Below are 17,740 nucleotides of genomic sequence, written 5' to 3' on the forward strand. Positions count from 1 at the left end.
CGTGTTTTAAAAAACTCTTTATTAAAATGTGGAAAATGAGCTGTAGTGTCTCTTTAACTAGCACTTGATTGCAATCAGAAAATAGTAAATTCTCTATCTATTCTTTATAAAAATGCAATCACTTGAGGACTCCAATGTGTTGTACGCCCCCTGTGTTCAGGGGAAAATAACCTGTGCTGTACTGTGCACAATGTATCCCATTCCATTTAATTGACATTAAAAGGGGAATAACTCAATTTTCTTTGAATGGGATTATTTCTTGTAAAATAATTATTTTATGCGTAATGAATTTATAATCAAACACATCATTTTCTCTTTATAGTGAGTGATTTTATGATTTTAAAAAAACCTGCAAAATCCTGCTTGCCTCATTAAAGCTATATGATTATGTATTCTTTGGATATCACCTGAGGAACAAAAAGCATGTGATCGCATGTTTATTCCTTTATCCAGTGGATATCACCCATTACATAAATTTTAATTATTACACTGTTTTCCTACGCTGTTTGTGAAATCACAAACAAACGTCAATTTTACATAGTTAGTTTACAAAATGTCAGGAAGCAAAATTCCCAACAATACAGTATCGTAAATGAATAGGGTTGGGGTGGTGGTTAATATGTAATAAAAAGAATCTCCCATGGTTTGTGGTTTGATTGAATATAAATCATATCAAACCACAAAGCATGAGGGATCCTTTATATATATAAAGTTATACACTTTATGCAATTTAACTTAGTCAGATTAAAAAGTAATCGTGCTTATTTCCTATTTAATTATGTATTCTCCAAGTCAGATAACACAACACACGACCTAGAGTAGGATACTCCAGACACAGTGTCATGAACCAAGATATCGTCAGATTTGTTATACATAAGGGTGCTACACCTAGAAAACTTGAACCATAGTTTTAACGCTATTTCTGAATGACCAATATTTCGATGGGATTACTGAATCTTATGAATAGGCCAGGGTAAAAGATTGGGTTTTAAGGAAACACTCAGGGGTTCTATGGATCTAAAACTTTTGTTTTATATCTTTGACAGCTATGTTCCTTCACCACCAAACACAGATATTCTATTACAAGAAGCAGGAAGCCCAGCAGGCCTTGAATGGTAATAGACTTGGACAGGCAGTGGAATTATACACAGAGGCCCTACAGTTGGCACAGACATTCCCCCACCTCATACAAGAAATGCCCAAAATTCTCAGCAATAGATCTTTGGTGTTTTTCAAACAAAGAGAACTGACAAAAGCCTTAGAGGATGCTAATTTTAGTATTCATCGGGACCCAAGATGGGTGAAGGTAAAGATGAGAGAGAGAGAGAGAGAGAGAGAGAGAGAATACACATTTATATAGATAATGGACAGAGAATGATGTGTATTGAACTAGTATATATGTAAGACTCCAAAGTGCGATGGTCTGCACCAAACCACGATGGTGTGACACGCCAAAGTGCAATGGTCCACACTCATGCGCCAAAGTGCGATGGTGTGACACGCCGAAATCCATTGGTTTGTAAACGACACAGTGTTTTGGTACAGACTGTACCAACCGTGTGTTGTTTCACTAAAATATCAGTGCAAAATCCATGCATAAAAAATAAGAAGTTCAACTTATTTCATCACCATCTAGTTGTCGTGTTATTAAACACAAAATTTTCCAACGCGAAATCATGTAGAATGTTTTGCATTATAGCATATCCCCAGGATTTTATTACGTGTACGTCACAAGTAATAAATGATCATGAATTAAAGAATGTTTGGGCGAAGTAGATAGTTCGACAACAAATGTACTTCGCCGTTCTCACTATCCTCAACCTTGTATACCTTGCCGTTGCTGTCGTCCGTGTTGCATTTCTTCGGATTTATTTTGAAAGGCGTTAAGAATGACGTCACAAACGTTACTGAACTAGCACCATCAGACTTTGGCGTGGCCATTGCACTTTGGCATCCGTAACGTTAACAAACCATCACACTTTGGAGCAGCCATCGCACTTTAGAGTTTTACACATATAAGTACAGAGTCTGTCATACAACTATGAAAATGGTTATAAATGTCCAGCTCCAGTCCATTCTTGGAAAGAACTGTGTCTGACCCAAGCCGTTTCTGGCCATGAAATTCAAATTTCCTTGATATTGCTGAAATTTAATAGGTGCCATATTGAAATGGTCACAAATCAAAAATCAAGTTAAATTTTTACAAAACTATTTCCATTGCAAGTTGTCAAAAACGTCAACATTTGAGTTAATAGATCATTTGAATATAGATACTGAACCATATGTGTTGATAAAAATCAGATCAATGAATTTGCAACATTAAGAAATAAAATTCAGCATTTCATAGTTATGTTGCTCCAACTTTGAAATGTCAGTATTTGGTCATTTCAAAGAAAATGGCAGGATATTCATGCACTTTTAAAAAATTCATATTTAACTGCTAAAATTATAATTAGTTGTGTGTATCTTACCTATTTGACAAGAAATGTTTGCAAGCAGTTTTTTATTAGTTTTAAATCAAAATCAAATTGGACTATTTGTGAACCTTATGTTCTTTGGATCGTTCTAGAGAATCTTTTATCATTAACATAGGGATACTGGCGTGCAGCTCAGGCCCACAAGGAAATGAGACAATTCGCTCCAGCTCTGGATGCTGCAATAGGCGGATACAATGTGGCTGAATCTCAGGAGCTGGAAGAGGAAGTGCTCAGTTTCCTAACTGAAATTGTCACAATCATTGTGGTCTTTAGACGTAAGTGTCTTGTAGTTCTGAGTCCTATTGTATTTTAAGTCAGTAGTAGATGTATTAGTTTTTGGACCCCGAATATTATTAAGTTACAGACCCTGAAGCGTACTACTACACCACTTCACAGAACGGTACGAAATGATTCTTGCATGGAATGGTGAACGGTTTGCGCGAAACGCTGACCACTTTGTAGGCGTGGCGTGGCATGCACGCTTTATGAATGGTCTGCACGAAACGGCAGGCATGGCCTACATACTTTAATTTTTTCGGTATTATTTGGTTTAATTAGTTTCAATATAATTGCAGTATTCTAGATATTAAAAAAAGGTTGAGAAAGAAATGATAATGATTCATTTTAAAATGATTGCTCGTGTACATTAGACCAATAAATTATGAACACCTTGGAATGGAAACAAATGAATTCTTTTTTTTAATTTCGGAAATAAAAGAAAAATTATATCATCACCACTGGAGTAGCTAGGTTTGAAATATTTGTAAGCAGGGGGTTTGGGTGGCGGCAACTCTAGGTCTCCAGAAGCTGAGGAAATTTTTCGTAATATATAATAAAAATATAACAAAAATATTTGTAAGCACGTGCTTACAGTGCTACAATGTAGCTACGCCACTGGTCACGGAATAATGATTAATCAAATTTTATTGATTCATTGCTCTATTAAATTCATTGAAACTGAATATGAAATGGTCGCTTCTGTTTCGCTATTTTTGTACATTCATTCTGAGTGCACAGTCGTTAAAATACATTTGCAATTTGTATATTCCAGGCCTCCTCCCAAACAATGAACCTATACATTTTATATACATGAAAACAGATAAAATGATTTAAAGAAATTTCTCGTCAAGAAAGATTGCAATATTTTTTGGCGGGGAGAGGGTTGTGAACGGTTTGCATGAAACGCTAGGCATGACCTGCACGCTTTCATTTTTTTCGGCATTTTTTTGTTTCATCCTGGGGTTAGTTTAAACAAGGAATAGTTTAATGACTTACGAACATGTTGGAATAAAAGGAAATGAATATTTTTTAACTTTGGAAATAAAGGAAAAAGATGCATAAATTGTATCGTCTTGGAATATTTATGATTCGACTTTATTTATTCATTGCTCTATTAAATTCATTGAAAAAGTCGCGTCTGCATCGCTATTTTGTACATTCAATCTGAGTGCCGGTAAAACACATATGCGATTTGTATTTCCAGGCCTCTTTTCAAAGACCGATCTTGAATAAGCCTATACATTTTTACATACGTGTATGACAACAGATAAAATGATTTTGAAAATTCTCGTAAGACTGGAACATATTCTCGGGCGGGGGGAGGGATGCATCTTGACATAGAATTAGCCAGTCGATAAGAACCTGTCACCTTGGATAAGAAGGGAAAATACAAAACAAAAAGTAAACAATCAAAATATGATTGATATAGATTGAGAAATAAATCATATAAATGAATAAATAAAACAAATAATAACTAACTACAGTAATGATCAACAGATATGCAAGCAGATCTAACATCCAATTTTAATTAGATTGTTGCATTTGCCTCAATTTTAAACCTATAGAAAACTGCATTCATTTTTGAGAGACAAAAGATATAAACACCTCTTTTGTCATATTTCAATTGCCCCGTCGATTTTCACACCTTCTGTACGAATGTTAATTTCAAATACACGGATTAGCTGACCTCTATTGTGGTTTAAAAAAAAAGACCTTGGAATTTGCGTAGAATATACAAGTTATACACAGGTCGGTCTTTGCATTATGCAGACAGTTCCGATAAAAGATTTTGATGAAAATATTTTTGATTTAAAAAGAGAAACTTGATCATACAAATGTAACAAGACAAATGAATTATTTCTATATACAAATAAAAAAATAGATAAAAAGATAACGAGGACAGAGATATACATGTCTCTGCACTTGCTAGAAACTACCAAGGGTGAGAAAATGTTATCGGATTTTGCTCTGCCAGGTGGTTTTATAATAAAATGTTTTCTTTCGATTATTTGCAGATTTTCACTGTTGAAAGCCCGTCTTCGAGACATTTTGAAATAATTGGTCAAATTCCCAACAATCTTTACCTGTCCTATATCCCATTCCGAAATGACTTGCACGGTCTGTACGTTTCTAAGGGTGTGGTTTGAACGATCTTCACGTTTCTATGGGCATGGCTTGATCCTGCACGAAACGATTCTTGCACGAAACGATTTGCACGGAACTGTAAATGATTTGCACGAAACGCTGAACGGTCTGCACGGAACAGTGAACGGTTTGCATAGAACGAAACAAAATGCTTTGGAGGTGTAGTAGCACGCTTCAGGGTCTGTACAATAAGGTACAATGATACTTGTCAAGTTTTAGATTGTGTTAATGGTGTGAATTGGCAGTGGTGAAAATTCATATTCATTATTCTTATTTGAGAAACTTCGAAGAATTTGGTTGGTAGATCCGTAAACCATACTAGTATATAACACTCACCTTATGTGGTAAATGCATGTTCATTCATCTTACTTTTTAGCTCATCTGAACCACAGGCACTCGATGTTTTAAATATCTATAATAAAAAAAATTGTCTTCCTGTAAACATAATATTCACAAGGTATATCACGCCGCCATCTTGGTTTTCTTTTTTACCAGCTGCATCGCTTGAAAATTTCGGCAAAAAGTTCGATATGATAAGATAATTAGACCCCTACCATTTAGAAGCAACTCTGTCAAGGTCTTGCCTCTCGCATCGTCATAGTGAACTGGAAATAAAGTCCATTTATCGGCTATATCTGTGATCTGAACTGAAGGCACAATTAAGTGAGCTTTTCTGATAAAAAATTGTGTGGTGTCTGCTGTCATCATTGTGAACTCTTCACATTTTCATCTTGACCTTGGACTTTGACAAACTTGGCAGTAAATGCATGATGTTGCAAGTATGGATCATTTGACACGCTATCCATTGAAAATACGGCAACATTGGTCAACAGTTTGATAGTGGTCAACAGATTAGAGACCAAAGATATTCCGAACTTTGTTTTTAGCTCACCTGAGCCAAAGGCTCAAGTGAACTTTTCTGATTAAAATTTGTCCGTTGGCTGTCGTCGTCGTAAACTGTTCACATTTTCGACTTCTTCTCAAGAACCACTGGGCCAATTTCAACCAAACTTGCCACACAGCATCCTTGGATGAAGGGCTTTCAAGTTTGTTCAAATGAAGGGCCATGTCTCTTTCAAAGGGGAGATAATCACAAGAAAGCAAAAATAGGGTGGGGTCATTTAAAAATCTTCTCAAGAACCACTGGGCCAGAAAAGCTAAAATTTACATGCAAGTTTCTGACATAGTGCAGATTCAAGTTTGTTCAAATCATGGCCCCCCGGGTGTTGGATGGGGCCACAATAGGGGATCAAAATTTTACATACAAATATATAGGAAAAATCTTCTCAAGAACCACTGAGTCAGAAAACCTGAAATTTACATGAAAGCTTCCTGACATAATGCAGATTCAAATTTGTTCAAATCATGGCCCCCAAGGGTTGGATGGGGCCACAATAGGGGATCAAAGTTTTACATACAAATATATAAGGAAAATCTTTAAAAATCTTCTTCTCAAAAAACCACTGAGCCAGAAAAGCTGATATTTTCATGAGAGTTTTCTGACATATTTCAGTTTGTTAAAATCTCGATGGGGTCACAGGGGGGAGGGGGGGGGTCAAAGTTTTGCATACAAATATATAGGGAAAATCTTTAAATATGAGCCAAGGTGACTCAGGTGAGCGATGTGGCCCTTGGGCCTCTTGTTTAACTTAGTTGTTAACCTTGATCTGTCCATTGCCTGCTGTTTATTTTGGACTGGTATTGTTGTTTGTAAGAAATCTGAAATATTGGAACTATCCGTTGATTGGTAATTTACATAGCTTTAGAATTTTATATTAATGCAGATGACCCAAGGCACCTGTTGGAAACTAATGAGATTCACCCAGGCTCCATCCAGAATCAGAGAAAGCTCCTCCAGCGGCTGGCCAACAATAACTGCTGGGAGGGGGTAAGTCTGCTGGTGCTGGGGATCCATGCGGGACCCCCCAGTTCTCTGGACGCTTCAGCTGCCAGTTGCCCAGTGGATAACCTCTCTGTGGGAACACTACTAAGGAGTACCTCTGCTGCTGACCTCAAGAGATTTGGTATAGATCTGGCCATCTGTCTTCTAAAGAGTGGAGCTTCGTATGAGGATGTAGAAAAGAAGATGGGCATACCGGTCATTCATGTAGGACTGAGAGTTGCTTTAGATACAGGTAAGGCTGAATTTAAAACAAATTGTTGTCACCCAACTGATAAAAATCTCCCTGATGCAAAAGTATTTCAGCATGCATTTTTGTCTTGAATGGTTTTACCATATGGTTGGCCATATTTGTTGTTTATGGTGTATGTAAAATCTAAACTGAACTGACCTGAAATCCGGAACTGTAATCGATGAACCAAATGGTATGAGTTACGGTGCACCGCACAGCCCTGTGAGCAACACCTATTCAAATTTTGGTTTGAATCTCAATGTGAATCATATTCCATCTTTCGTCTGTGAGAATATCTGTTTCAGCACTCTATATTATATTCCCATTTGATCTGAATAATGAATGAAGCATTTGATGTTTATCTTGATTAGTGTGTGATGGAGAATTATGCTAATTGGAACTTCTCAATTTTGTGCATTTTATAAAAGCTCCATAACAGCTGTATTCAAAATATCATTCTTAAAAGTTAATATAGCCAAACTAATGGTTAAAACAGATGGTTTAGCTAGTCTCCGTCAAACCCAGGGATGGAAATTCTCCTCTTTTCAGAGGTAATTCTCTGATTTGCTTTATTTTCAAAATAAAAATGAAACACCCTAGTTTGATTTAAAGTGACAGAAAATTATATTTTTCCAGGTAGGGTGAGGTGTTTTCCTCCCTTTGTGACCAGTTGTCCTCTGATTTCTGAGGAATTCAGTCACAGCCCTGCAAACTGTAGCTAGCTGTATAGAAAAAATAGCCAGCAAAGTTTTATTCTTTGTATGTTTTATTTTAAAACAGGAAATATTGATTTGATAAAACTGATGTTCAGTCAGTATTTGAAAACGCCAGAATTAAAAGATGCTGTGGACAATAAGAAGAGAACACCTTTCCATGTTCTGGTGCACTCACGGAGGATGAACGACACAATGGGAGAGGCTCTGCTCCGTCTGCTTATCAACAATGGATGTCGATCATCCATGCCAGACGAAGATGGCAAACTTCCCATAGACTATCTCACACCGACTGATGTGGGATACATCATCTTGTCCAACTGCACAAAAGTTGCAGGTACAGAAGTGATGTCTTTTTGATAGGGAAGTGTAGAAGAAATTTGTTCAGTTTCAGTGAGATGGAAGACATTAATGGTCTTCTGCCCCAAATTTTAGTTTGCAGTTTTGATAGGGCATCAATTTGATAAGGCTGAAAAAATATATAGTTCTGTTTGGGGTTTTATCTCAAAAATTAGATTGGGTCAGTTTGTTGAAAATCAATTTTTAGCTCACCTGAACCGAAGGTTCAAGTGAGCTTTTCTGATCGCTTTTTGTCCGTCGTCTGTCTGTCTGTCCGTCTGTCTGTTAAACTTTTCACATTTTCGACTTCTTCTCCAGAACCACTGGGCCAATTTCAACCAAACATGGCCAAAAGCAACCTTGGGTAAAGGGCTTTCAGGTTTGTTCAAATGAAGGGCCATGTCCCTTTCAAAGGGGAGATAATCACAAAAATGCAAAAATAGGGTGGGGTCATTTAAAAATCTTCTTCTCAAGAACCACTGAGTCAGAAAAGCTGATTTTTACATGAAAACTTTCTGACATAGTGCAGATTCAAGTTTGTTCAAATCATGGCCCCCGGGGATAGGATGGGGCCCCAAGGGGGGGTCAAAGTTTTGCACACAAATATATAGGGAAAAACTTTAAAAATCTTCTCAAGAACCACTAAGCCAGAAAAGCTGAGATTTACATGAAAGCTTCCTGACATAATGCAGATTCAAGTTTGTTCAAATCATGGGCCCCGGGGGTTGGATGGGGCCACAATAGGGGATCAAAGTTTAACATACAAATATATAGGAAAAATCTTTTTCTCAAGAACCACTGAGCCAGAAAAGCTGATTTTTACATGAAAACTTTCTGACATAGTGCAGATTCAAGTTTGTTCAAATCATGGCCCTCGGGGTTAGGATGGTGCCACAAGGGGGATCAAAGTTTTACATACAAATATAGGAAAAAGCCTTAAAAATCTTCTTCTCAAGAACCATTGGGCTAAAGAAGTTGACATTTACATGAAAGCTTTCTGACATAGTGTAGATTCAAGTTTGCAAAGGTAGTTTGGGCCATAATAGGGACTAAGGTTTTACATGCAAATATATTTGGAAAGTCTTCAGATATGGGCCAAGGTGACTCAGGTGAGCGATGTGGCCCATGGGCCTCTTGTCTATACTCCTGTCAAAGGCAATATCTTGTGATGTAGTGTCATAAAAGTATGAGTCTTCGTGTGATGAGCCACCTTAATCTAATTCATGCACATAGTTCCAAATGGGCACTAATTATTTACAGCACCTATGGCCTAGATCCTTGTGTTGCGATCTATGTGAGCAGATCAAAGGATCTGATTTTAATCAGATTGCCAATTTGTTCAATAAATATGAGCTTCCTCAGATAATATAGATTCAAGTTAGTTCAAACAATGATCCTTAATGTCAAGACAGTGCTACGATAGGAGGTTAAAGATTTACATAATTAATGTACAATATACAGCAAAATTCTATTAAAAATCAATCACATGGCTGCAATTTAGATGAAATCTTTACAAATGTACTTAAAATATGCAAACATCCTCTTGTAGTATAGATTCTGTTTGTCTTCAGTATACTGTCACGTAAATGTTGCCATACCATTTATAATGAATGGACATAAATCCATGAATTTAGAAATGATCATAAATGTGCTATTTTTGAAATACATGTACACAAATTGATTACACTTCTTTGTATCCAAAAAAAAAAAAATGTGTTTATTAAGCACTTTATGATCTTGAATGAGCATACCAGGGTGGCGTTTCATCAATAAGTGTAAATGTTCAACTAAGTCTTACGCCGACTACGTAAATCTAGTTACGTATAATCTTAGTTTAGCGCAAACCGCGTTTCACGAAACGACGTAAATACATGCATACGTTACTACTCGACTAAGTTTTCAACTAAGCTTATGTGCTTAGTTATCGCGTGCCCTGAGCATGCATACATCATACTTTCATTGTTTTTTTTTTTCACTTGTCGTCTGTACCGAAATAATGAATGAAAAGAACGCAAAGAAAATGCACAAGCGGAATTGGGAGGAGACAGAGATGGCCGTGTTGGCAGAGGCAGAAAAATTTTCCTATACCATACTATTTGGGCACTGCATACTAAATCAAACATATCACTCCATAAGCAAAATTTGGTTTTATCTAGGCCTATGTATATATTTTACATCTCTTCTTCTACAAAAAGTAGTTGTTTTATGATTTCAAAGGTTATCATATTTTAAGTGCATGTAGGTCGACACGATACATCTACATTGTATATAAATATTAACTATATATTTATACTTTAATTGGATAATTAATGTAGACTTACAGGCCTAAATGGGGGAGGGGGGGCTGCTGGGACATAAATTAGATGTTGGCCAATCAAATAATCGTTATAACGCAAAAAAAAATGTTTTGTCCTATCTGCAAGATCCTAATTTGAAGATGGGGTGGAGTGGGGGTGCTAGAGTCTTCTATTATGAGTGCCTCAAAACATTTTCCTACAAACATCATGTGTGTGAGGGGGGGGGGGGGTAAATTTCTTCCATTAATGCTCATGATCATACCTCACTAAATAGTTTTTATTCATAAATTCCTCTCATTCACTTACAGTACAAAATTTTTAAAAATCGTATTGTTAAATAAAGTGGAGTAGCATTGCAGGGTGACCCCCCCCCCCCCCCCCCCCCCCCCGACCCCCCCCCCCACCCCCACCCTCCTCCCATTCACTCCGATTCGGGCCTGATATACATGTACATGTTGATGTTTTTCTTTATTTGATAAACATAAAATATATATCTGCACGGATTATCCTGCACATCACTTATCACCGAAATTCGTCAAGTATCAAACTGTTATGAAGACCTTTTTTTTTTATTTCGAAGAACTTTATTATTGATATTTTAAAAATTTAAAAAAAAAAAAAAATCCCGTCTTAATAAATACATAATAATAGTTATATGATGTATCTCTTAAGACGGGATATTTTTTCAAGATTTAAGATATACAATGGAAAATAGTAGATCTTAAAGTAACTGTTCATGAAATATACATTACACTCCCGTAAATCCACCCACCATACGACAGAGATCGAATTGAATCGGGCTTGATAATCATTTGTTCCAAGTTATTCAGAGCAGAAGTTTTGAAGAGATTTATAAATAGCCTACATATAATACAACAAAGTGAATGTTCCCTTTACAGTGGAATACTTTACAAAGGGGTTTGGGAATAACATTGTACATTCATCATTCATGTACAGATTGACACTTGCGAAAAATAATCATACAGTAAAGGCAAGCCATTTTACTAGTTTTCAAAGGGAAGTAATCCTTATGGCCTTACATATTTATCGTTGTAAACTTCTAAAAGCATCCTTTCTTGAATAAAATCAATCACGATACAAAGCTCGTCGGTAAAAATTCCATATATATTTACAAACAGCTAAGAGTCGGCCATGATTTTTGCTTACGTAGGTACTTACGTAAGGGTTCGACCTGACGTAGTGTTTCTACTAGTTAGTAGAAAACTTGCGTAAATTCTAATCTTACGCCATTTGATGAAACGGACTAATGTAAAATATTTAGTCTAGTCACAAAGTTACGCCGAACTAAGCTTACACAACTAGTTACGATGTTTGATGAAACGGCGTCCTGAGAACATGGAAAATTTCTATTATAGGAAGCCATGTGAAAGACAGAATTTTGCGTCTGAAAGAGCAGGGAAACACAGCATTTAAAAACAAGGAATTTGAAGAAGCTCTGATTTTCTACAGCCGGGCTATTAACATGGTCAGGGGCTATGAAAATTTGAATCGTGAGACGGCTACAGTGCTGACAAATCGTGCCACGGTTCACATGGAGTTGCACAGTATACAGGAGGCCCTGGAGGATGCTGAGGAGGCTGTTAAATGTGACCCCACATGGATGAAGGTTTGTTGTCAGTGATTATCACTGTACATAAGATGGAACATTAGAACATGCATTATGTATGTAAAAAAAAATTACCAGCAGTAAGAAGAAAAAAAAAGAGCACTGCAATTTGATTTCAACACATCATAGTTGGGAATGAAGCCCTGTAGCTGATGTAACCATGGTTACATTTTGTGTCTCTGCTCCGCTTACTTACGGTTGTATTGGCTGGGTTTCTGTTTTCAGGATCCTGTCTTTTTGCAACAGTTGCATTAGCTGATAAAATTTGTAGAAAAGTTTTCAGGTGTACTGCATGGGTTTAGTAAATTTTTCTCAGGTGGAGTTTCACAAGATGAATTTAGCTAGTGTCTTAGCATCTTGACAGTCAGCTATAGGTAGATATCTATATCTCAAAGTCCAAGGGCCTTTGACAAAATTTCGAGACATCCAAGGGTTCAAAATATCTGAACTTGTCTTCCAATTTTGTTTCATAGAATTATATGTTTGTGTATTCATTCATTTGATGCACTACACTCACACTACAGTAACATTGTCTTCTGTTATTTTTATCCAAGTATTAAATAAATAAATCAAAGTAGTGAATAAATTGTAATATATTAAAAGAAAAATGTTCCTTTTTTATCTATAAAACATATCTTTGCTGTTTATATCTGAAATATGATGACTGTGAAACTCTCATCCTTACGATGACCTTCAGGCCTGAATGAGATGTAGCTATTGCATTGTAGTTAAAGAACCTATCACATAAAAAATGGAAAAAAGGATTATATGTTAAGTATAGGCTTATTTAGTACAATCTCATTGTCACTAAAGAACTATTACATGGTGCTAAATAAAACAGAAATCACTAAACATTTTTGTCACTATCTTAGTCACTGAAGAATTGTGATGCAAGTCGTCTGTAAGATAGACTGCAATCAATTCTCTGGAGTCCTGGGAAAAGGTCTTTTGCGTCGTGTGACATCTCTATCCAGCATTGCAAAACATCTATTCTCTGTGTTAATGATATGGCATGAATTATTTTAAAATGCATTATCGCTTGAAATCAAGAATAATATTTGATCTTTATTTTTTTTCTTGTGAGAGAATATTGTGACATCATTGTCACCTGCACAGAGAAAAGAATTGTAAAATTGAAAAAAATAAATCACTGTCTGGTCCCCTCCTTGGTGATAGTAATGTTTTCCTTAACTGTAGACAGGAATTTTCCACACTTTTTTGGAATTAAAGCCTAGACTTCTGGCATTGGGGATTTGATAATGATTTCTTTCACATTTGGAAATTTGTCGTGTAGGATTATTCATCATTAGATTTTTTTAAATTTCATTTTTCTGAGAAAACACTATTATCATGACCTTGTCACCAGAACACAGAACAGAATGGTCAAATTTTAATAAATCACTGTTTGGTCCCTGGTCAAAACTTATTAAACTTTTACTATTAAAGTGTTTTATTATAATAATTGTGTTAATGAAAACAAACTAAAAAGATACTTTTGTTTTCATGGAAATTAGATGGAGTTTCATTTGGGACAACACCATTTTTTCTCACATGGACCACCCAATAGCAATGTTATTTACTTCATAACCAACATCTTTAAAAACTCTGTCAAATTCCTGTCCCTTTAGTTTTGGGGAAAATTTTGATACTTAGAGTTAAGGCCAGACTTAATTTATGATGAATTGTTTACTCTGTTTTCCGATTTCGTTAAATACATGTTTATTTCAATCACGACAACATTTTGAATAGTTTGGTCAGTTTTAGATCATTCAGATCCTGAACTATGAAATTACATGTAGTCAGTTTTTGGGGGGAAACATAAGGATCGATTTTGAGGATGGGGCCAAAATTCTGCCCTACAAGGAGCAATGGAAAATCCCTGCATTACACTTTCCTTTTACTCTGTGTGCAATCTAATCTGCTATTCGATAGAATATACTTGTGTGATGTTAATTTTTAGCTCACCTGAGCTGAAAGCTCAAGTGAGCTTTTCTGATCACCCGTATTCCGGCGTCCGTCCGTCTGTAAACTTTTCACATTTTCAACTTCTTCTCAACAACCACTGGGCCAATTTCAACCAAACTTGGCACAAAACATCCTTAGGTTAAGGGAATTCTAAATTGTTAAAATAAAGGGCCAGGCCACCTTCCAAGGGGAGATAATCAAGAAATGGTAAAAATAGGGTAGGGTCATTAAAAAATCTTCTTCTCAAGAACCACTGGGCCAGAAAAGATGAAATTTATAGATAAGCTTTATTAGGTAGTGCAGATTCTAAATTGTTAAAATCATGGCCCCCCGGGGGTCGGATGGGGCCACAATAGGGGATCAAAGTTTTACATAAAAATATATAGGAAAAATCTTTAAAAATCTTCTTCTCAAGAACCACTGAGCCAGAAAAGCTGAGATTTATATGAAAACTTCCTGATATAGTGCAGATTCTAAATTGTTAAAATCATGGCCCCCGGGGGTCGGATGGGGCCACAATAGGGAGTCAAAGTTTTACATACAAATATATAGGAAAATCTTTTAAAATCTTCTTCCCAAGAACCACTGAGCCAGAAAAGCTGAGATTTATATGAAAGCTTCCTGATATAGTACAGATTCTAAATTGTTAAAGTCCTGGCCCCCGGGGATCGGATGGGGCCACAATAGAGGGTCAAAGTTTGTTGTTTTTTTTTTGTTGTTGTTGTTTTTTTTGATATAGTGCAGATTCAAGTTTGTTAAAATCATGGACCCCGGGGATTGGATGGGGCCTCAAGGGGGGCATCAAAGTTTTACATACAAATTTATAGGAAAAATCTTTTAAAATCTTCTTCTCAATAACCACTGAGCCAGAAAAGCTGAGATTTATATGAAAGCTTCCTGATATAGTGCAGATTCTAAATTGTTAAGATCATGGCCCCCGGGGGTCGGATGGGGCCACAATAGGGGGTCAAAGTTTTACATACAAATATATAGGAAAAATCTTCTTCCCAGAACCACTAAGCCAGAAAAGTTGAGATTTATATGAAAGCTTTCTGATATAGTGCAGATTCAGGTTTGTTAAAATCATGGCCCCCTGGGGTCGGATGGGGCCACAATAGGGGGTCAAAGTTTTACATACAAATATATAGGAAAAATCTTCTTCCCAGAACCACTAAGCCAGAAAAGCTGAGATTTATATGAAAGCTTTCTGATATAGTGCAGATTCAGGTTTGTTAAAATCATGGCCCCCTGGGGTAGGATGGGGCCACAATAGGGGATCAAAGTTTTACATACAAATATATAGGGAAAATCTTTAAAAATCTTCTTCTCAAGAACCATTGGGCCAAAGAAGTTCACATTTACATGAAAGCTTTCTGACATGTGTAGATTCAAGTTTGCAAAAACCATGGCCTCCAGGGGTAGGTTTGGGACCATAATAGGGACTACGGTTTTACATGCAAATAGATATGCAAAATCTTCTGATATGGACCAAGGTGACTCAGGTGAGCGATGTGGCCCATGGGCCTCTTGTTTTTCTTCACATATTCATTTTTCTTTTAAAAACTTGTTAAACTGCATATTACAATGTTGGAGCAGTGCAGATTTGTCGTCCGTTTACATTGTGTAACAGGATTTAACTAATTACAGTAAACCTAGTGCAAACTGAAAATCATTTAATTCCAGACATAAGCCTATAAAGAGTTTTTTACAGTATAAGGATTGGAAATGGCATACTAATTTATATTTACTTAATAATATGTTTAAAAAAATATATATAAAAAAAAAAGCTTAAAATTTGTATAATTTGTCATTTATTTTAAATGTTTCAGAAATGTATATAAGCTCCACAAAACTAAACATTTCCTGATATTAATTTGAAACTGACACCAAAATAAGTCAGGCCTGTGCTCTATGAAATTTGCCTGAGCTGCATTTCATCACAAAAATGTGTTAATTTTAAGCAGTCTTGTACTTCATGTTCAGGGCAGTAGATCTCAGGCACACCATTACAAAACTTCCAAAATTTTTACCAAATTGATAAACTATCATGCACAGACTATATATATCATGCAAAAAATAATTTTGGTCAAAACTTCGGTTTGATTTTGGCTCTTTCACTGAGCCGATTTTGACCCTTTACTGGTCTAATTCTTTGTGTACAAACAACAAGTATTCATTACTTTATGAAGGGGAGACATGTTTAGTCCACTAAAACTGTCCCTCCTAGTTAGAATGAATCTTTATACAGGGACATTGGAGGCGTGGAAAGATTTTACAACGAATTATGAACCATAGAGAAGCTTACAGCGCTTTCTTGGAGGGATATCGTAAAGGAGAAGGCACCACCTCAGAAAAACACAGCATGCTTGTGGAGGCCATTGTGTCTTTCCAAAATATTAAAGGTATTCTCTTTCACAGGAAAGCAATTCTAGTCTCAGTTTGAATCTACATAAACTGCAGGTAGGGTTTTATGTACCAGATTCATTTGTCATGAGTTTATGAACTCATGAATATTAATTACGTCTCCCCTCTTCCAGAGGGAGACATATTGTGTTTGTACTTTATGTCAGTCTGTCTGTCATACAATCTTGTGAACGCTTTTCCTCCTCTATGGCATGTTGGATAGACTTGAAACTTTGTACAATGCTTCATTGCCATTTGTAGATGTGCATATTGTCGGGACTGGAGGATCCAATCATTATCTGTAAAATTATAGTGGATCTAAGAGGGGTGGGGGGTTTAAAATAGCTTGTGAACACTTTTCCTATATGGCTTTTATGATAGCCTGAAAATTTTGTACAATACTTCATTATCATTTATTGATGTTCACATTGTTCTGACCTGGGATCTTATATTTTCTTACAATTTACAGTGGATCAAAGAGGAGTGTTTTATAGCAGGGGTATTTTCACTTTCACACTGGTACTTCAGCATAACTGATTATTTTTGTTTCATATAATACAACAATGACATTGGTCACATCAATGTTGAATCTTTTCTTCTTTTTCCTCAATTGCACAAAGTGCAGTTCATAATGTCTATATCCCTGCTCATGCTTTCTCCTCCATACCATGAAGTACATTAAGGGGAGGGGATTGTAATTTAGAGCACTTTCAATTTGGGGAGCTAGGGAGACATTTGTTTTCAACAAAAACAAATTATATTTTCTATTCTGTTTCTTATGTTTTTAAGTGCAATTAAAATCACAGCAGTAATTTTTTACCAATAAAAGGACAAAATTGATCTTAAAAAAAAGTTCATTGATCATACCACTAGATTTGTTACGTGTGTTTACAGGAAATCAGGAACTTGAGGCGAGTTACAAAGGCTTGAGTAAGGTCACCAATGATGTGTGGGCAGACGTAATCTCCAGACTCAGCCTTAGAGGTGAATGGGGAGCCATTAGATATGTGATCCTTGGAATCAACTTCAAGTTTAATGGTGGTAGGTACAGTATTTCAGGAATGATATTGTGTGGACTTGAAAAATTATTATTGGACCCCACGCAACAAAGTTGTGGAGGGAGCGTATTATGTTTTTAACCCATCCGTCAATCTGTCAGTACATCAGTCCCTTTCTTGTCAGCACAACTTTTCTGAGACTGCTCAACAGGATTTCATGAAACTTTGTAGTTAATAAGGACACACTGTGTAGATGTGCATATTCCCAGGAAATTCTGATTCAAATAATTTTTCTGGAAGTTATGCCCCTTTTGAACTTGGAATTTTAAAGACCCAATTTTAAGTAAACGCCCCCAAATTGTAAG

General features: G+C 36.2%; 1 protein-coding gene across 3 annotated transcripts in view; it reads left to right on the plus strand.

The window, feature by feature from the left end:
• Positions 1–17,740, plus strand: part of LOC125645756 (TPR and ankyrin repeat-containing protein 1-like) — an 86,840-nt gene that overhangs the window by 13,063 nt on the left and 56,037 nt on the right. For all 3 annotated transcript variants that reach the window (XM_048871560.2, XM_048871559.2, XM_056140670.1), the window contains exons 3-9: positions 1,047–1,306; positions 2,593–2,752; positions 6,686–7,036; positions 7,814–8,083; positions 11,759–12,009; positions 16,223–16,376; positions 17,272–17,418. In XM_048871560.2, coding sequence (XP_048727517.2) covers positions 1,047–1,306; positions 2,593–2,752; positions 6,686–7,036; positions 7,814–8,083; positions 11,759–12,009; positions 16,223–16,376; positions 17,272–17,418 — 1,593 coding nt within the window. The remainder of the gene's footprint in view (positions 1–1,046; positions 1,307–2,592; positions 2,753–6,685; positions 7,037–7,813; positions 8,084–11,758; positions 12,010–16,222; positions 16,377–17,271; positions 17,419–17,740) is intronic.

This window comes from Ostrea edulis, chromosome 6, assembly GCF_947568905.1.
Source record: "Ostrea edulis chromosome 6, xbOstEdul1.1, whole genome shotgun sequence".
In the NCBI taxonomy this organism is placed as follows: domain Eukaryota; kingdom Metazoa; phylum Mollusca; class Bivalvia; order Ostreida; family Ostreidae; genus Ostrea; species Ostrea edulis.